Source organism: Festucalex cinctus, chromosome 8 (genome assembly GCF_051991245.1).
Source record: "Festucalex cinctus isolate MCC-2025b chromosome 8, RoL_Fcin_1.0, whole genome shotgun sequence".
Classification (NCBI taxonomy): domain Eukaryota; kingdom Metazoa; phylum Chordata; class Actinopteri; order Syngnathiformes; family Syngnathidae; genus Festucalex; species Festucalex cinctus.
Genome location: NC_135418.1, coordinates 19,643,776 through 19,664,780, shown reverse-complemented (window position 1 = coordinate 19,664,780; position 21,005 = coordinate 19,643,776). Strand labels below are relative to the sequence as shown.

At 37.8% G+C, this 21,005-nt stretch overlaps 2 protein-coding genes across 3 annotated transcripts; both read right to left on the bottom strand.

Annotated features, from left to right (window-relative positions):
* Positions 1 to 5,492: 5,492 nt before the first annotated feature.
* On the bottom strand, positions 5,493 to 10,326 carry nbl1 (NBL1, DAN family BMP antagonist). The gene is made up of 3 exons (XM_077530599.1): positions 10,154 to 10,326; positions 8,260 to 8,371; positions 5,493 to 6,034 (listed from the first exon to the last, which is right to left on the bottom strand). Exons 1-3 carry the CDS (start codon positions 10,324 to 10,326, stop codon positions 5,756 to 5,758), a joined length of 564 nt encoding a protein of 187 aa, XP_077386725.1. The 3' UTR covers positions 5,493 to 5,755.
* Positions 10,327 to 14,321: 3,995 nt separating this feature from the next.
* On the bottom strand, positions 14,322 to 20,377 carry LOC144024366 (MICOS complex subunit Mic10-like). 2 transcript variants are annotated; one of them, XM_077530600.1, is made up of 4 exons: positions 20,280 to 20,377; positions 15,797 to 15,844; positions 15,613 to 15,722; positions 14,322 to 14,501 (listed from the first exon to the last, which is right to left on the bottom strand). In XM_077530600.1, the coding sequence occupies exons 1-4, from the start codon at positions 20,338 to 20,340 to the stop codon at positions 14,322 to 14,324; spliced, it is 399 nt and encodes a 132-aa protein (XP_077386726.1). In that variant the 5' UTR covers positions 20,341 to 20,377. The 2 variants fall into 2 exon arrangements, with proteins under 2 accessions (XP_077386726.1, XP_077386727.1); XM_077530601.1 differs by lacking the exon at positions 14,322 to 14,501 and adding an exon at positions 15,378 to 15,526.
* Between the last annotated feature and the right edge of the window lie 628 nt (positions 20,378 to 21,005).

The following is a 21,005-nucleotide window of genomic DNA, read 5'->3' as shown; positions in this document are numbered from 1 at the left end:
GCCAAATATCGGCGCCGATAATCGGCCGGGGCCGATTATCGGCCGGGGCCGATTATCGGTCTATCCCTAGTAAACAAACCATTCTAAATGTTGGCAAAATGGAATGTTAGTGATCTGCTAATTTGCATAATATAGTACACTCTTCAAACAAAAATAACCCAATTTGGGCAAAACATTTGATTGACTTGTGTCAATTTGACCCAACTTTATGTGTTGTTTTGTAGGTATTTTAAACTGCTGGGTGAAAAAATAATCAAGTTCGGCTGAAAAGATTTGAGCAATGCTATTTGTGTCCATTCGACCCAATTTTGGGTTGCTTTGAATCAAAATAACCAAAAATTTCAGGTTGTTTTGTACAAAAAAAGTATATATATATATATATATATATATATATATATGTCTTAAAATGACCCAGGTAGCGGGACGGTACATTTTTGGGTTCAAATTGGGTTATTTTTTACCCTAAGAGTGTACAAAACAACCCATTTTTTATTTGCATTGTATTGTACAAAACAACACAGAACGTCAGGTCAAATATACGCAAGTAGTGGGTCGGTCCAATTTTTGATCAAAATGGGCCCAGCAGTTTTAAGAGCGTCGGCTGGCAGATGGATGCGTTGAAAGCAAGTACCCGTTCACTTAGTTATAATGCCCACGTCGGTTAATAAAAGCAGCACTTTGGGTGGTGGGCGGAGCTAATTTGTATGAGGAAAGACCGCCTCCTCAAAACAGGCTAATTTCAGCAAGATTAGAAAAACAGTTTTAAAAGTGTGTTATAATTCTTGAGTAGTGCATGTTAGTGACTGCAAAATGTCCGTTTAAATTTCAATAAAAACGTATGTTTTGAGTTCCTTTATGAAAGTCTCCACGCAGTGTAGCGTCCTCAGGTGGTCTGGGAGAGCATTCCACCGGCGAGGAGCAGCCAAGCAGAAGACTCAATCAGCCGCAGTGTGTAGATTGGTCTTGGGGGGGGATGCAGGCAGTTAGTATTTTTGGAACGAAGGAGTGTGGATGGGGAGTAAAGGAGGAAGCATTGCCATGGATACGGCGATGTATTAACAGCAAGAGTTTGTATTCAACCCCATGGGGTAATGGGAAGCCATTGAAGTGAGTGCAAGGCTTTGCGAGCCTCGAGGGGAACATATGCCGTTCACCCGGCAAGGTACGACCGGCGTGCGCTAGCCGGCTGGTGCTGTGCAGGCGCTTTAGTAGGATATTGTGGTCAAATTCTGTGGTTAGGAGCAGTAATGATGGAGAACCAACATCTGCCGCCATCAGCAGGTCATTTGTCACCCCCGACCAGAGCGGTTTCCGTGCTGTGGGCTCAGCGGAAATCAGGCTAAACGTTTTCAACAAGGTTATTGCACTTGTTCCTCAAGTTGTGCGGCGGTGACTTTTTCCAGAACTTTTGAACGAAATAGGAGAGTTGCTGTGGGTTTGTGGTTAGCAAGGATTGCTGGATCCTGGGTGGGTTTTTATAAAAATAAAAAAAATAAAAAATAAAAAAATAAATTGTTCTTTAGTCCCGCTCCCGTGGCTCCCTGTGGATCTCTTAAAAAAAAAAAAAAAAAAAAAAAAAAAAAAAAAATTGTATTAATTAATTTTTTACATATTTATTTGTATTTTTAGACAGAAATATTCTTCAAATAAATTAATACTTTAGATTAAATAAAATAATTAAATATTCCCAAAAAATCCAGGAAATTTTTTTTAGTTGTCAGAAAAAGATGAAAACGTTTTTTTAAAAATAACCTAACATGTCCAAAAAGGAAGAGGAAAAACAGAAATGTATCATAAAATGTCCATGAAATTGCCAAAAATATTCAAAAGCAACTTAAAAATAACCAAAAACAAAAGAAAGGTAGAAAATTACCATAAAATATTTGTGGAGTTGTAAAAAAAAAAAGAAAAGAAATAAAAAGTCAGAAAATGTATATTTAAAAAAAGGGAGAAAAGAAAACATTCAAAAAAATGTACAAAATGAAAAAAGAAATCCTGAAAATTATCCTAAAATGATTACAAAATGGCCAAAAATGTCAGAAAGTTGCTATCTATTAAATGTCCAAAAAAAAAAAAAATGAAGAAGAGAGGCAGTTAATGACCATAATATGGCCATAAAGTTTTGGGCTATTTTATGTATATATAATAATAGAAATTTGGACAGAACAGGTGAAAAATCTAAAAATTTATGAAAAACAAAATATAAAAAATGGCAACAACAACAACAACAAAATCCAAAACAAAAGAGAAAAGGTACAAGAAAATGAATGTCAAAGTAGCTATTAGATGCTGCATAATGTTGTGTTATGGTGCAGCTTTTGGGCCCTCAGGCTAACACTAGCACACTGTTTCCTTCATAACAATCTTTAAATGTTTTGCAGCTCCAGACAGATTTCTTTGTTATTTATTTGGCCAAAAATGACTCTTTTGACACGAAAGGTTGCTGACCCCTGTCCGACACTAAGCAGGTGATCCACAGAGACCTCCCACAGCTGCAGGTGGTTAAGAATGACAGGGTCTGTTCACAAGCAAAAGAAGCATAGCGCATGAGATCGACAGATGGATAACTGCGGATCAATTTACCAGCCGAACTACATTCTCACCTTTCATGTGATGGAAAGCTCAAGATTGCAGATAGAAACAGCTGACATGAGTTTGCGTTCTGCCTTATGACAAGGAGCTCAGAATAGAAGTTCTTGATATTGACGAGCCATTTTTGAATTTTATTTTTTTGCTACACTTGCTGGTGCAGGAGGGACTGCGGTTATTTTATTTTTGTGTTTACATCCACCATTAAAATCGGACCTGGAAGCATTGCCAAAATTGCACTCTGGTGACCCCCTCACAAAACCTTTTCTTCTTGCCAATTCAATAAACAACCGCCACCCCACAGAAAATATGGCCCCACCGGCCTCATTGTGAGACTGCAGCATTTGTGTGGAAATGTTCGTCCCTTTCAAAACGGCTGCCCAAATACACAAAACATCACCAAGATAACACGGTTAAAAAACTCCTTCTAACAGAAGTCATCCTAATCCGTTACCAAGACTTTTCCTTCAGTGACATTATCGCAAAGGTTTGCCAAAGAAAAGTAACATCTCAAGGATTACCGTTGCCATGACGCTCTGTAAGGGGGAGCCACACAATATCACACCTCGTCTCCGGTTTTGATACAATAACCTGTGACGTGCGCATCAATGTCTGTCAGCTTTGTGGCCATGAGATAAGAAGGCGATCAATTTGTCGTGCCGTTCAGACCCACAGTCGCTCTTGTCGCTGCTCAAATGGAATTACATTGAAGGAAAAGGGAAAGATAAGGATGGCGAAGATAAGGAAGAGAGTTGACGAGAAACGGAAGAAAAGATCCGGGAATAGATGACGGTGATTGATTGAGGTCTTCAAGCAAAGATTAGGCGCTCATTTAGGCAGTATGTGGTGTTCCTGCTTTGAAGAACATCACGTCTAACTGATGTGCATGCTGACCCATAAACGTAACCTTTTAGTCACAGGTCAGTGATTTTCAAAGTGTGGACCGTGAGCCTCCCTTGACACATCAGCACATCCTCTTCTTTGAAATAGTGTCATTTAAATAATTATATCAGACTACTTAATTCAGAGAATTGTTGAACATATCCCAGTTAGTTTTGTGTCTGACACCAAAATACTTCATAATTGCACACTATGCAGAGTGCCGTTTTCTGGATTAACGCCCAAACATCACACAGTCCATAAAATTTTAATACCTGCAATCATTAGCAAGTTGATTTTCTGGATGATATTTTCTGCTCTCCTGAGACCAGGGGTCTGCAGCCTGCGGCTCTGGAGCTGCATGTGACCCTTCAGTCCCTCTCCTATGGTTCCCTGTGGAGCTAAAAAAAGAAAAATAAATAATAATAATAATAATAATAATAATAATAATAATAATAATAATAATAATAATAATACATAATAATAACAATAATAATTATAGCATATTTTTTTACATGTTTTTTTAAAGATTTTTATATAAAATATTAATTAAAATAATTATTTAGAATAAAAAACGAGTAATTAAATATTCAAAGAAATATTCAAAGAATGTCAGAGTCCAAATTAGTAAATTGTCAGAAAAAGAGAGACAAAAGGAAGATGAAAAAGTGAAATCAATAAATAAATTAATTAAATACTTAAACATATCCAAAAAGGAAGAAGAAAATCAGAAAATTACCATAAAATGTATTTGAATGTATCAGAAAACTAATTAGAAAATGTGTATTTAAAATAGGCAGAAAATAAAATGTTAAATTGAAATTAGAAAAAGTCAGAAAATTAATTTGAAAAATAAAATGTTTAAAAAAAGAACTGTAAAATGTCCAAAACCAAAATAAATCTCAAAATTAACATTAAATGTCCACACAATTGAAAAACAAAACAACAAAAAAACAGAAAGGCATAAAAGTCTAAAAATGAAGGGGAAAAACAAAGTCTGAAAATTACACACACAAAAAAAAAAATCTAAAAATGTAAGACAAAAGGTAGAAGAAAATGCTTCTTAAAGTATTGGATGCTGCATATTTTCTGTTATTGTGCAGCTCGAATTCGCTCTTGGCCTCTCAGTGTGAAAGGGCACATGAAGGTGTTTACAGAGCCATACTGTCACCTAGTGGCATCATATGGAATGAGTATGTCTGTCTACAGGCAGCATAAAAATTACAAAAAGAACACATTTGTCAGTATGTACTTCTTGTTTCAGAAATGTTCAACAGCCACACATTCTGCTGATGTTAAAATGGCTCATTTAAAGGTTCATTACTCCTGGTCAAAACAACCATAAAGTCAACCATTGATTAAAAGTGCATTTATTACATTAACACAGTGCAAAAGCACCACACCGTCAGAACAAGATTATGACTCACCCGTAAAGTAGCAGTCTTCTGAAATGATGTCATGGCTTGAGAGCAGGTGTGGGCAAACTATGGTCCGCGGTCCACACATAACTCGCTCTGGTCTAGCCCATTGAGCCGAGCTTCAAGTTCAAATTAGTCATTTTTTCCTGGTTAAATGAAACATTTCTACTTATTTTCTATTCACGTATCTAGTTACATGATTTGTTAATTGCAAAGAATAAATTAAAAAATTTTTTTTATTTTTTTTATTAAATAAGGTTGAAATTCACCCTAATTACATTAATTATAAATGATGCATTCTTAAAAAATATAAAGTATTTTTTAAATTAAAATAGACCTAAAATTTTAATATTTGACACACTCATTTTATTTTATTCTTTGTCGTTTCTACAAACGAGCTGGCCCATCTGTTTGTTTTCAAAATCAAATGACTTCTGCTTCCTCTGTTTGAGTGCCTCAGGCCATTCTTCTTTTGTAAAGTATGCGCGCCCTCTAGTGGCACACGGACAAGACATTAAATTTCTCTTCTGAAAAATACCCTTATTATTTAATTTACCTTTGATTAGTATTAAACAGACAATGTAATGAAAAAAACAACAATCACGATATTTTGACAATAGAATTTATTGCATTCAATACAGATAAACGATAAATGCCCACAGGTTATGAACAGGCTACGGTTGCGTCTGGGTACACAAATGCACACGTATGTTATTAGCAAACAAAAACAGTGCATTTATACGCTTTTGTGTTAATGACAATCTATTAACAATAGATAAAATTAATTTGCAGCTTTTAGTGAATCCATATGTTCAAAGTGCTTCTGCAACACTATCCATTACCAAGAATGCAAAGCAGACGGGTCAAACCTACCCTCCGTCCGACGTGTGTGGAAGAGGGTGATGGCCTGCGTGTGTGTGGCCGTGTTTCGAGTGTGTGTTTGAATGGGGCGTTGGGTGAGAATGAGTCTCGCTCACGGTGTCAGGTAAGGACGGGGGGTCCAGGCTGTTGTCTGCCGGATACAGCTGCATCATGGCACCCTCCTGGGCGCCTTCCTTGCCGCACGATTGGCAACTGCAGTAGAAGATCCTCTCAACTAGCTTGTCCACGCGAGGGGTCTCTTCGTTCCCTGGGCACTCGAGAGTCACCTAACACACGCAGGTGGGTGGTATACCGTTGAGTATGTGCGTACATGGTGCATGGATATATATGTATTAAAGTATATTCTTATTGAGATAAGTAAAAATTGAACACCCTCTAATAACTGGGATGTGACTGTGTTCAAAATGAACCAATCATTTGCAGGACAAACTTTCCACCACCTAAAGTGCCTCTGATTAACCCCAATGGAGGTTCTATGAGTAAGCTTTTCCTGATATTTTTTCTGCTTTCTAGCAGAAGCCTGAAGATTTTGTGCTAATACCCAATGCTGTTTGGAACTTTTCAAAACTCTCTCCACCTTGACACCCCAGTTCCGGTTGAAGAGAGAATTTAATTTTTATTCTATTTTTTTTTTTTTTTAATTCAATCGAGTTGTCTGTTACAGGGCACAATAACGTGAGAACAATTTTGAAAGTCAAAGCCCGCCATGTGCTCACAAAATGCTAATGTTAACTAAAAATGTCCACTCCATCAGACATGTAAATGTCTGCTTGCAGTTAAAATGTTAACGTTAACCAAAAATTTCCACTCTGTCATTTGTCCACCCTGTCAAAAAGCTCACATATATATGTTGTTTATATGGGTACATGTCTGTTTGCAGTTGAAATGCTAATGTTAACCAAATATGTCCACTCTGTCTTTGTCCACCCTGTCAAAAAGTTCACGTTATGTTATTTACATGTACATGTCCGCTTGCAGTTAAAATGCTAGCGTTAACCAAATATGTCCACTGTGTCGTTGTCCACCCTGTCAAAAAGTTCACATATTATGTTGTTTACATGTACATGTCCGCTTGTAGTTAAAATGCTAACGTTAACCAAAAATGCCCACCCTGTCATTGTCCACCTTGCCAGAAAGCTGAAATATTATGTTTACATGTACATGTCTTCTTGCACTTAAAATGCTAACATTAACATAAAATGTCCACCCTATCATTGTCCACCTTGTCAGAAAGCTGACATATTATGTTTACTTGTACATGTCCTCTTGCAGTTACAATGCTAACGTTAACCAAATATGTCCACTCTGTCATTGTCCACCCTGTCAAATAGCTCACATATGTTGTTTATACATTTACGTCTGCTTGCAGTTGAAACGCTAACGTTAACCAAAAATGTCCACCCTGTCATTGTCCACCTTGTCAGAAAGCTCACAAATTATGTCTTGCATTTAATTTATTTAAAAATAATAATAACATCAACATAATACAATGAATATAAAGTTCAATGGAAAATCTCAACTTTAGGGGGTGAATTGGGGAAGTCTTAAAGTTTTAAAGCCACCTTATAGTGATATTGATTGTTAATATTTTTGCATACATATTCTCACATCTTTTTCTATACTTCACCCATAAAAGGTCTGGTGTATCCGCCCGCTTGCCAAGGATGGTGATGGTTTGTACTCCTCATTTTGTTTGACATTCAAGTCATATTCTTTAAAAACATTTTGATGGAAGCCCAAATTTCAGCACTTTTGGCGCGTTCCACTTCGGAAATTCCCACTGTATAAATTCCCAGCAAATGTCGGTATTGCACAAGCTAAAATGGCCCTCCGGACCTCACACATCGTCCCCTCACTGTGTGCATTGTGCATTGAATATGATCACTCAGCAGTTTCATCAAGATCTCGTACGAGGGCCAAAGCAACTGTGAGTGCTATCCTCTTTCAAGAGATCTGCCTTTGTTATTTCCAGCTCCAGTTAAAGTCATGCAACAATAATCATAACCACGAACACAAACAATCATTTGAGGATAATTAAAAGTGAGTTGAGTTGGATTCTCTCTCTCTCTCTCTCTCTCTCTCTCTCTCTCTCTCTCTCTCTCTCTCTCTCTCTCTCTCTCTCTCTCTCTCTCTCTCTCTCTCTCTCTCTCTCTCTCTCCCTCTCTCTTTCTCTCTGTACACCTTTAAAGAGATGCAATATTTTTCTCTGCAACATGAGGTGACCTCACCTGAGCCCCCCACCCACCTAGTCTACATGCCATCCCTCCAAAGTGCTCACTCCAAATCCTTTGTTGTCGCAAGACTGGATTCCTGTCTCGGGGGTACAATGAAATGTAGACAATCGTAGAACACGGATTAACATTGTCAACAAGCACAGGAACGAATGCGTCGTTTTTCTATGTACATTGTTGAGTCCTGAACATGCTCGTTCGAGTGGGAGGTGCAGAAGTCCGCTTGCTACATGAGCTAACAAACATGCAATAACTCTTACCACTTCCCACTGAGTCTGGGCAGGCATGCAGGAGTCACAGTGCACCAGAGACTCCGTCGACTGTGGGAAGGTGTTGGGAACGCTGTAGCTGAAACACTGGCCCAGGCAAGCTCTGCAAAGAAGACACAAGATGTTATCGCCAAAGCATCCAAGCGTGATGGATTTTTTATTTTTTTATTTTGTAAAAATATTACTGATATAAAACAATAAATGCCAAGTGAAACTACAGTTATAAGCTGTTTAACCAGACTAATTGAAGATAATAAGTCGTGTAGCCCCACCAAAAACAAACATGGACACGCACGACATTGCCGAGTGATTACATGCCAAAGTATATTGGAATGCCAATCTTGTGTTATGTGGAGAACCACGTAGCCTAATGCAAGATCAAGGCTTCCTGTTGGGCGGGTTTTAAGGATCAATCAAGTAATCTGAATCTTCAACACTGGGGTGTTTCTTCTTTAAAATACGTGGTGAGTCTCCATACTTGAAATTGACTTTTTACGACCACTGGTGCTGCTGTTTTGGTTAGTATCTGAATTCAAATAGGCTCAACTGTGAGGTCATAAATGTCAGCATGTGAACAAAAGAACTTGTGAACTTATCGCAACCATTTTTTTTCTGGTGGGAAAAAGGGAAGTGTCTATTTAAGGGATGACGTTGAATTTAGGAATTGATTCTCAAAGTTTGGTACACGGGCTCCCTCTAGTGGTATGCAAAAGAATCACTGAATTAAAATGTCCAAACTGTGCGTGTTGCTTAAACCTTATAACATCCAGCGCTGTGCACCTGTTAAGCTCAGTTCTGTTGTATTTAATATTTAGTACAATATACTGTATTCATATTTAATCTTTATGAACTATTAAATTAGTAAATTATTTAATTATCTTTATTTAATATTTGTTTGCAATACATTTTAATTGCATCATTATGATATTACCGGTTGCTTCACATTTTTTCTATTATCAGTACCACTAACAGAGTTGTTAATGTATTTTTGTTGCACTCAATAATAAACTTAATTGCAATGACAAATTCATATTCAATTCTTAAAGCTCAGCCATTACCCAGAAATGGCACAAGTGATTTTCAGTGTCAATCTCAGATTAAGCAAGATCAAAAAATAAACAATAATTATTCACATAAACTTAGCTATAATTCTATTTGTTGCATTTATGCAACCTATATGACATTTCAATGAGTGACTTTCTTGTTTTCCAGCCTCGAATCTCAAGAGACCACATGTAGTTTTTATGACACAAGTGTATGATTTTTTGTTTTGCCACACTAAGCATGATTGTTATGATTTCATTATGAACTGTATAAATTGAAGGCGGTGAATCTTTATTCCACTCCATGATGAGCCTTCTGTGACTCTTTCGTAATTTGCTACTGAAATAAAGACAAAATAATAGAAATAAAAACTTGAGAAAAAAAAAAAAACGCTCCCCCTATTTGAAGACATTTCATAGATACAATTTGAATTCAGTTCCGACATTTTATAATGATTCGCAAATGGTGTTTGTCAGACTGAAAGAATATTATAGTTTTCCTGGTATGTAGCGGCCTACCTAAAAGCAGCAATTGGGGACCCACCATTTTTTATATAACAATGTCACTGCATGTGGCAAATGGTTAACATATTACAAATGATTCTTCAATAGGATTTTGCTGCCTTTCTACGGGAAGCAGTTTTATTTGGAGAATCAGAGAAGCAATAAAACATCATGTGCTTGCAAAATACAGCAACAAGCAAAGTCATTAAAGAAATATGAACATGAGTTTTTTTGTTGTTGTTGTCTTGTAGAGGACACTGAATCGTTTTGAACAGTATGAAAAGATGATCAGATAGATGCAAGGAAAGACACGGAGGAGGGAGGTGTCTGATTCTGACCTGTTTTGGATAGAGCGAGGCTGACATCCAGTGTGCCCGACTATCTGCGTGATGTTCTTGGCCTCGCACCAGGCGCTCTTGTCAGGGAATAGCGCCAGGCGGTTGATGTGTGCGGGCGGTGCCGCGGCATACAATGCAAACAGGGCGCAGCAAATGGGAATGCTCTGCCACATGACTGCACCTAAAAGGGGCACAACGCGGTGGCGTGTTACCAACTATCACTGAACTCTTGTGGTCAGATATTATTATTCACCCCAAACAAACATGCTGCTAACTTTCCAAAGATGTTTATGATGTTGTATAACAACTGACACAGGCATGCTCCAAAATGATGTAAATCACCAGCTGCAGAGAGAACATTAGGGTGGACTCGACTCCCATTGTCCCTAAAAAGACCAAGAGTTGGAAGAAGAAAAGCCTTTCTGACCTCAATAGCAATGTCCTCACCTCCCTCTTTAAAAATGCCTCAGCCTGTCAAGTCATTTACAAGCTAAAGTATTAACACGTTTCTCCTGCTGCTCTCTTTTTGGTTCTCTTCAATGAAGCAGATGCAGGCAACCCCAATGCAAATGCTTAAGATATAAATACATTGTTATCTTGAAGGGGTTCCCAAACTATCGTACGAAAACATATGTTATGTTTACCCCTTATTTTGAAATGACTTGGTCAGAACCACCAAAAAGCCCAAAACAGGTCACAATACTGCCTACAGGTTAAACAGTAAGAATACTGTGTGTATAAACTGATGAGGGGGGGGAAAAAAAACACAATCAACATGTTATGTCAAACATGAAACAAAAAGACATTTGCCAAGACATGCATGCCTGCTTAATGATCAAAACATTTTACAGCATTTTACTCTGACAATGGCTGACCCCATACCCCGCAAAAAAAAAAATGGCCACTTTGTGAAAATATACCCACTGATCACAGTAGAATATCCAAAGCTAAACACAATCAGTGACACAGTTGACTTCTAATCTCAGATTAATTTTCTCATAAGAAATCATGTAAAGTGAAATGAGTTTAAGACTCAAAATGTCACATTCATAAAGCCTTTCTCAAAAGTGCGGCAGTGAGGACCACCTCCAAAAAAAAACTACCACCATGACCAACATTAAAATACAGTAGCATAATAAACCAAAATATTTAAAAAGGCAGAGGTTTAATTCCTAAAAAGTACATTATTTTTTTAAATTTATTTTTGTAAGCCACTTTATGCACAATATGAACATAAACTTGTGCTTTCATGTATATAAGAAAATTTAAAAACAAACTGTAAACTGGTACCTACAGTCAGTATATTCAAAAAAAAAAAAAAAGTTATAAAAAGATAAATGTATATTGTTCATTATACTTAAAACTTAAATACAAGTGAACTGTGCTTATATGTACTGTGCTGGATGATAAAAACAAAATAAAGAAAATGTTTGACCCTGTATAATGACTCACACTTTGAACATTTATTGAATGATTCTAGTGTGAGCCAGCATAGAACCACATTTGGAGAATCTCTGGGTCTGATGCTGCATTCTGCATGCAGACAATGCTTTGTGTAACAACAACACTGTCATACAAGTCTAAAAACATAGTGAACCAGACAGAATAAAATCCAACTCGCCCTTTGAAAACACTTTATAGAAACATGATGGAAAAGAAACAGGAAGATGTTTTTGTAGCAACATTATAGGTAATGATGGAATTAGCCTATACAATACTTCTGTAGGCAGGTAGCGCTTCACACTTATTGGAGCTTGTATACTGTATAATAAATAAATTGAGGCAACATTGTCAGTTGCAAAATAGAAAGTGAACATTAAATTCTACTTTTAGTTAGTAAACGTCTTTGGTCATAGTGATTAGCATGTAGCCATTCGGCTCCATGTTATTTATGTTAGCATCTGATTGGTGAAATTTGTGCATGTAATTGATCATTAATTGTAGGGTCATATTTTACTGAGCAGCCATTTTATTTTCTAAGATGTGTTTCCGGTTCTATGGTGGCAAAAGTGGCTTTTGCGGGGTGTGTGGGTGGGTGGGAGGCGTATGTAGAAAGCTAAAGAAAATGCCCCCCCAAAAAATAAAAATTAAAAAATTAAATAAATAAATAAATAAATAAATATTTATTTTAAGCGACTCAAGCTCGAATAAATTGACGTCTCACGAGATGTATTGGCACCTCATGTGGGATTTGAATTTCAATTTATGTTGAACTTTTTGTTTGTTTGACTTTAAGAGGTTCCGCTGTAGTTACAGAGCACAGTTACTCCAATTTTCCAAATATAGTCATATCATGAAATCTCATTTGGAAGCCTCAAACATATCTAACAGCTCAATCGCAACACACATAATCATGTAGAGATTAAATTTACAAGCTTAAAATAAAATAAATCACATTAATAATCACGCCGATGGCTCTTTTTTTTTGCGTCGAACTTTGGTATCACTGAACATGGAATGAAATAATATTGTTGTCAATAAATATCAGTAGCTGCTCAGGTGATGACGTTCCAAGTCACTAATACGAAAAAAGCAACGGTCCACTGACGCTGATCTTACCGTCGCTGCGCGTTAACACCGTCTGCCAGAAAAAAAAAAAAAAAAGATGTCTTGATAGTTGCTTGAGGCAAATAAGGAACGCGTCCTGCTCTGTACCGAGCCTGTTAAGTCATTTAGCGGTCACATCATCATCCAGCAGCGGCAGCGGCAACAGCATGTTGTTCAGGGTCCGAGGAAGGAAAGAGGAGGATGAGGAGATGGGCCGTGCGCTGCTATCTCATGTCAGGCTCCATCAGCCCGGAGCGGCCCACCCCTTCCTCCCCTTCTTTCTTTCGTCCTCCTCCAGCCGGAGTCAAGTCCCACGTTAAAAAGTCAGTTGAAAAGCTCTTTCCAAGCTGTGGTTGTAAAAAATAAAAAATCTCGCAGTCAGGCAGACGGAGCTCCTGCTGTGAGGGGGGCTTGGATGTCCAGTTGCTCTAAAGTTAAAGGCGAGGCAAGAAGATCAGGTGGCGATCCGGGCAGATAACACGGATTAGTCACACTTTAACATGTGACGTCCACGGAACATGTTTTATATACACACACCGTTTCAATCATAGACAAAAAAAAAATAAAAACACATACAAACACGACATAAACATGGACAATTTATTAAGTACACCTCCACAATCTAATCAAAGAAGACCTAAAAAATTCCTTTACAAAACAATCAAATCAAACTTATTTAGTTCATCCATACAATTACAATTAGCAGATGGTAGCTCTAAATTTGACTCTCGAGTAGGTTTACTGCTCATTTTTAAAGTACAGAATATTTTTGATAGTTAAGATAACTTAGAATTGAATTAAGATGTTAAACAAAACAACTATTGGAGCTATGTAGGCCTACATTCAACCTTTAGCTATATTGCAAATTCCGTGAAAGAATTCGCTCCCTACTCATCTTTGGATGGTTGTAGTTTGATTTGTGAGGATTATTTTGCTTTTAAAATGTGATTGTTTGGCTATTATAACAATCTGCCTGGTTTGTATGATAGACAAAAGCAATACAATACGCCGTTTGTTTTCACCGTATAGGTAAATGAAACCTTGTGTTGCATTGGGGAAGTATCAAAAATGCCCGGATGTTTAGAATTGTCAATAAATGCAAAAAAATTAAATAAATAAATAAATAAAAATAGCTAGCAGGGGCGTGAAAATTTGGCGCTGTATGTGTTTCTCGTATACTTTATTATTAAAAAAGGTAGCCTGGCTTCATATATTCATCTCACCTGTCTGTCCAAGCTCCTGAACTTGCACAGGTGTATTGCCTGGCTGGAGTCCATGAACGTTCTTATCGGTTTAATTAGCAAAGACATACTTCAATGAGAAGGGGATGAGCGATAGGCTCAATATCTGACATGCTTTCTGTGCAGCAGCGGTGTTGAAGTCAATGACCTTTGAAAGCGCCATTCTTTTGTGTGCTGGAATGTGTGGGCTTCAACTGCGAAAAAGCACGACGAAGAAGGAAAACGAGCATTTCATCAAACACCCGTTTTCTCAGATGAGAAAGTGTTGGACTCACCTGTTAGCAATAAGACCCTAACTCCAGTCCAAAAAAAAAAAGGCCTTCTTCTACATTCCACGGATTCTGCTTCAGCAGGGGGCTAAACGTCAACTGACGTCCGCACTAATATTTGCTCTTTGTCTTCTTCCTCTTCAATCGGACAAGCGTGCAAAACACAGGAGTGGTCCGAGCACATGCACTCAATCTTGATGAGGAGCGCCGCACACTGCCAGTGATTACACAAGCCATGTCGACCTCATGATGCTTTGGCAAGTGACACACAGACTCTTTCTTCCCAGAAACCTGAAGTATATGAAAAGAAATGGGACACGGCCCAAGATGGAATTAATCAATTACGAGTTCAGTTTGGCCCTTAAGTACCCTGAGAATCTTCCTCAGTCCTCTTTATCTTACAGTTTGGGAATGTTAACGCTTCTGCTTTTAATGGTAAACCAATCATAGCTCAGTTTCATAAAAGTGGTGCGCTGTGATTGGTCATTAGCTGAGCAACTGTGATGTCATTTTCAGTAAACAGCAAATGACAAAATGGCCGCCCCTGAGATGGATAAAAACGGATGGATTTCATTGCTTACCTCACACTTCACAAGCGCCATTTTTATCCGAATGATTAATCAATGAATTTAGACTCGTTGGGGCACATCCAAGTTATTAATACATCAATATTAATTGAATGTCAATTGCTTTCTTATATCTTTGCCGAACACTTTCTGAAAATCACTTTTTGCCCAGTTAGTATTGGTTTTATGATAGTAACAGCTTCAGCCTGGAATAAATCAATTCACTTTATTTATTTCCTGTGGGGAAATAGTGTTGAAAGGACTCGGAAATCAACCAAAAACTTTGGACTTCCACTTTAGTTTTAATAAAATTGTCTACATTATAGGGAAAACTGTATTTTCCAAAAAATTATGCAACATTTGTTTGTATTTAATGTATCCACAAATATCTCCTGAGCGAGCATTTTTCTTTGCTTTTATTTCCTAATATTTCTCTTCAACTCGTTCTCCTCCCACTCTCCAACCGGGCTGCAGATGCTGAACCTGGCCTTCATTCCAAAACAGCAGGCGGTCAAGTCTCAGAGCTCATTAACACACAATATTACCTCCCACACCCAAACCGCATTTCATTGGTCTACAACAGACAAATAGAAGCCCAGAATCCTCTTTAAGTCACTTTATTAAATATACATTGAGCGCCCTAAGCGGGCTAACAGCGGGCATAAAGCGGCAGAGCCACATTAGAAGGGCAACACAAAACAGATGTTTATGTGGCGAATCTGCATCCTCCTTAATCCTTCACTGCTGGTCCTGAGAGGAAATAGAAACGATGTAGCCCGAGGTGTGAATGTGTGAACAGCTCTCAACAAGAACACTTCCTCAAACTGTACGCTCACCTTAACCACACGGCCGTGAATCAAGTACGGCGACCTGAAGTCATTCTGGCAGTTGGAGTAGCCCATGCCCAAACCCAAACCTACACCAAACGAGACGGGCCATGTGCGCCCTGCGGGCAGCACAAAAACATTCATTCATCACCCAAATGAGGAGAGCCTGGTTCTCTTTCCACTGATGACTTACGTTTAAAGAGAAGGACGGAGAAGATGATCCCCACGCCCAGGCCGGTTACTGTAAGAGAGAAGAAAAATAGACAGCATTAGCAACTCGACTGCAATGACTCAAGCACTGAGGTGGCGTGATTATTTTTGATCCAGTCTCAACGTGTCTGGCACAGTGGATACGGAACAGACGTCCTACAGACCTAAACCTATTTTTAGATTTTTTTTTTTTTTTTTTTGGTAGTACAACATTAATCCTGCACAACATCAAGAACCTAGACCACTGTTATTTGCCATAATGAATATTCGGGAACTTTTTTTTTCTCAATTTCTTTTTGATTGTCATTCATCTTGCTCCAAAATTACTACCTTTGACCGATATTCGCAGTTTCGTTAGATAAGACCAGTTGAAAACTAAGTTAAAAAAACAAAAAACAAACAAAACAAAAATAAAATAAAATAAAAATAACAGTATTAACAGAAAAGATTGTCTTCGTTCTCTTTTTTTTGTAAACAATAATATTTAGATGTTGTACATTAAAACCAAACAAAACAAAACATTTCAACAGGACAGCATAACTTTTGGTTTGAGACCCACAGTAAAAAATAAAATAAAATAAAATAAAAACTCCATTGATCAGTGATCTGCATATTGGCCTATTAGATTCCGACAATATGATAGCCATGAGCCAAAATATCATGATAACCTAATCAAACTAAAATTAGAGCTCTAAAATGACCTTTAAAAAAAGAAAAAAAAGGAGAAAAAAAGAAAATTTGGGTAAACAAAAAAACATTTGAGTGACCACAATCTAATTTATTTATTTTTTTAACAAAATATAGAATATTAGTACAGAAGAAACATCATTTATGTGAAGTATAAATAAATAAATTAATTAAAAAATGTCAACGTTCGTCTTCTGTTTTAATTTGTTTTGCATCACAGTGTCCCAGAACTGATGAGCTATTTTTAGAACAGACCCCTGGGATACTCATGTTGTCCTTGGGGCTAATTAGCACCTGCTGGCACATTTTGCTCACTCCCTCCTCCTTGTTACTTACAAAGAAGGGGGATCTAATTGGAGGCAATTAGAGGTGTCTCGTTTACTCAACTCTGGAAGCAGCCAATCTTATAGTAAGAGCTCATTACCAGTGGCAGTCAGTATTAGCCATTATTGAAACCTTGACTTTTTAAAACCATTGTAGACCGTCAATATTTGGCACATGCCTAGTCAGACTCAGAAAATGTTGATATTTTTAGTAGGGTTTCAGAGAGGAACCACATTTCTACTTTTTAGTTTAGGTCTTGAGCTAAAAAGCTGATGAAAACTCTGTTTTCATTCCACTATAGATGTAACTCTGCAGTGATGTAATCCCTAATGAAAACACAAACAGCAAGAGGTTGCTCATGAGGAACAGGAAGGCAACATTGTAGAAACAAGAGCACTGAAACAGTAAAAAGGTGCCAAAGGAGTGTGTAGAGTTGAGGTAGATGCCAGGTCAAAAGGCTGCACGTGTAGGTAAGGATTGGAATAGAGTGCTGCGGTGTTGGTCCCACGCAGCGTGGCCTTGAAAACGGCCGGGCAGTGGCACAAAAATCACTGCGCTTGTTTTGTCTCGGACCGGAGAGGACCTTGAGGAGGAATGTGCAGGCCACGCCGCACCCAGTGGCAGGCCAGCCAGCACAGAAAACATATAAAAAGCGCCATTTGGGCCCCTCTTGACTCTTAATTGGATTCAGAGAGCTATGCGGCATGACCGATGTTCTTCAACCAGAAACCTCCGACTGTTTTCGATTACGCAGCTTTAGGAAAAGTCAAGCAAGAAAAGCTCATCTTCATTATCAGTCCAGATCGACGTTAAACCATATGCATCCTTTTCATACAAATATTTTGCTCAACTTTAAGGCTCCATGTTTGGTTGGAGCTCGCTTTGGCTTTCTTCTCGTGCCAAGCGCTGATTTTCATAGCAATACTTGTAGGAAAATATGAGAGCAAATCAACATGTCCCTTTGAATCAGCTTGTCTTCGTCTGGCTATAATGAAAAGATTTGTGCGGCAACAAAAAATATACAAGCCGCGGGCTTGAAAACCCTCGCCAGGTTCACAGTGCCCTATTGTTAGATATTTGTTTATCCGCTCAAAATTCCACCAATAAGATGTTCATTTTCAATCAGGGGAATTTTGTTTAACGGGTATCCAAGGCAACCACCCTCAGATAAACACAATCTAACAAAACAAAGTTATGAAACGTTACATTTTTGTAGCATGTAGCAACATGCGGCTAACTTAAAGCTAGCGACATCCTGCAATATTTTCGCAAATTACATAAAATCCACCATATATACACCAGCAGTAAATATTCTACAGAGTTGCTTAGGCCTGGAGAGGCACTTTTGCACAGCTGGCAGTGAGCTCAAAGAATGCAGATGTTCTCCTCCCGGCAAGAAGCAAATTTTATTGTGCCGATGGTGGCGTCACGCAGAGTCAAGTGGATTGTTTGCCAGTCTAAGTATTTCACCATTTTCCATTTGTCAACGCGTACGCCGCGCTTGCTCGACCGTCTCCGTCTAGCTGGTTGCGGCGTTGGCTTTACTGTAGTTTGGCATCATTTACGAGTCCGACAGTTAAACAACGGGACGTCCAGCAGGTTTGACCTGGAGTCATTTCAGAGGCGAGAAAGAGTTTATACAAGCAGCTGTCATCCAGGAAGTATGAATGATTCATTCCTTGAATGTATAAAGTGTTCAAGATAAAGGAGTATACTGAAAAGTGAGCTTGTTATTCATTTCTCAGTGAACACAAAGAACAATTTTCACAATTTTATTCATGATTATCTTTCAAAAATGTTGCTTCCGTAGAATCTATACTTGTCTTGGAAAAGGCATGGAAAATAACCCAGAAAGATCAAATATTCATGATATTCCATAAATTTGTTGGCACATGCTCATTCATTTGGATCTCATGTTCACTTGTGGGTAAACTTTAAATACTCAGGGTTCATGCAAGGTCGCAACGTTCTCTCAATGTTGGCCTGTTTTAACGCTTTTTTCTTGTTAAGAAATTTTAAACATGGCACACATTTAGCAAATGTTTAGCGAACGTTGTGACCTTGAACAAACTCTGATGAGAAAATGAGAAATCAACATTCGTTAACGTTGCAAAGTGCAAACGTTCGCCCCTCAGCTGGATAAGGGGCTTTACTGTTTTGAATGAGACCGTAACTTCTAGCTTATACGCTTCTCTTAATATCATTTCATCACTGATTATGCATCAAAAGAATTAAAAAACACTCCTAGATGTTGTAGTCTAGGCTGACATCACACAGAACGTCGCGCATAATAGCCAATACAATTTCTGCTTCCCACTTTAAAAACACATTATACAGTATCTTCCACAAACATTCTAGTAGAATTTCATATTTGCACAACCTCAGTACAACAGTACCACTTTTCAGATAAACAAGTCAAAGCTAAACTATTATCATTTGCACACCATACAGTTTTAATTTTGTCATTATTAAGATTTGTTGTATCATTATAAATACGTTAACAAAACTGTACAACAATTCCTGGATCCGCAACAACATTTCATGTGTTCAAGCTGTACCCCTTCACAAATTTTCTTCGAAATCGGTCCTGCTAATGTACAAACAAAAGAACAATTAGCATGACCATGACCTCCATAGCGGAGGCAATCACAGACAGCAGCACTCTCTTCAAGCCAGAACTCTAAGTGCACATCGAAGGCAGCCACAAGCCAGATGCTATTGTCTCAAGTGGACAGGAAGTATGCATGTGATTCATATTAGATTTGGGATGGACTGTTTGGTGTTTGCTGTGGCCTTGAACAAACGAATGAGGTATAGTAAAGTTTTAATTGCATCCAGTGTCATCTGAGATTAGTTGCACAGTGTTTGTCTGTGAAGACACTTGAGGCGAGCAAGTACCATCTGGAGGAAGACCCCCATTTGAGTGCTGGACCTGATGCAAATAGCACATATGTACCTAATCTACGGTGTGAGGTTGTTAAAAGAACGTGCATTTTAAATTAAACTGACATCAGACACAAGGGGAGACTTCTGCTATCAGTTTTTCTCTCCCTAAACAAAAATAAAAAACTACGTCATTGTTTAAAATGTTAATTTCATGGTAAATCAGATGCAGCTTGTTCAGTGTTCCACTTCAAAAATGTGAGATCATTAATACTTCCTACTTGTATATTTAATCGGAGTTAGGTTGTCATACATTCTCCAAAATAATGATTATTGTGCGGATAAAACCAATGTATAGCTTATTTATTTCGATCTTCCACAAGCTGTTCAGCGAATGCATTTCTATGAACTTGACCTCAGTAAATAGTCACACTCCCACGCAGTGTTCAAGCAAATATCCCGCTAAACAGCGTCATTAAAGCATTTCGGTCGCTCACAAATTATTTTCTTCTAATTAAGACACTTGAATAAATATTTCACAATTACGTTTACGAAATGTAACTGAAATTTACCAGCTTTCACTGTTGTGTCTGCTAGGCACCGGTCCCACTTCCGTCCGAGGTCCTCCGCCATGTTTCCTGCTCTCCAATATTGCAAATCTCGCGATAGGTAAAAGATCACGTGGTCAACGCCTCACTGTACTGTACTGTACTTCAGCGTACATTTATTTACACTGCAAATGTATTATTTTTTTGTTTTGAATACATTTTATTTGTTGTTGATATATTTGTCAAATGTTTACTGCAATAATTATATTTATAAATAATTACGCTGTAGGAACTGTGTATGTTTATTTGTTTTGTTTGTTTGTTAGTTAGTTAGTTTGTTTGTTTGTGTATTATGTTGATTGTTGATTTACGCCCTTCAAGCATGTGCCTGTTAATTAGGCACAGGCATTTATTTGCTTCTGGGAGTGATTTATCAAAAATGTGTCAGGCATGCAATGAGTGTCAGAATGTGATATTTATCCATTTTCTACATTGTTAAATTATTATTAACAATTGTGAGAAATCACTAACATGATCAGCGTCTTCACATAAATGAAAAATGAAAGTAATTAATTATTAGTTACTAAAGGTAATTTGGGTACATGTGTTATTTCAGAAGTGTGCACAAAAATGGTACAAGTAGTCGTTTGGCATTAATTATTTAATACCCGAGAAGAAGTTCTAAATTCCAAAAAGTTTTGTGACCCTGCTTTTAGATTGTGTACATGTACCGGTGAATTAAAAAGTGTG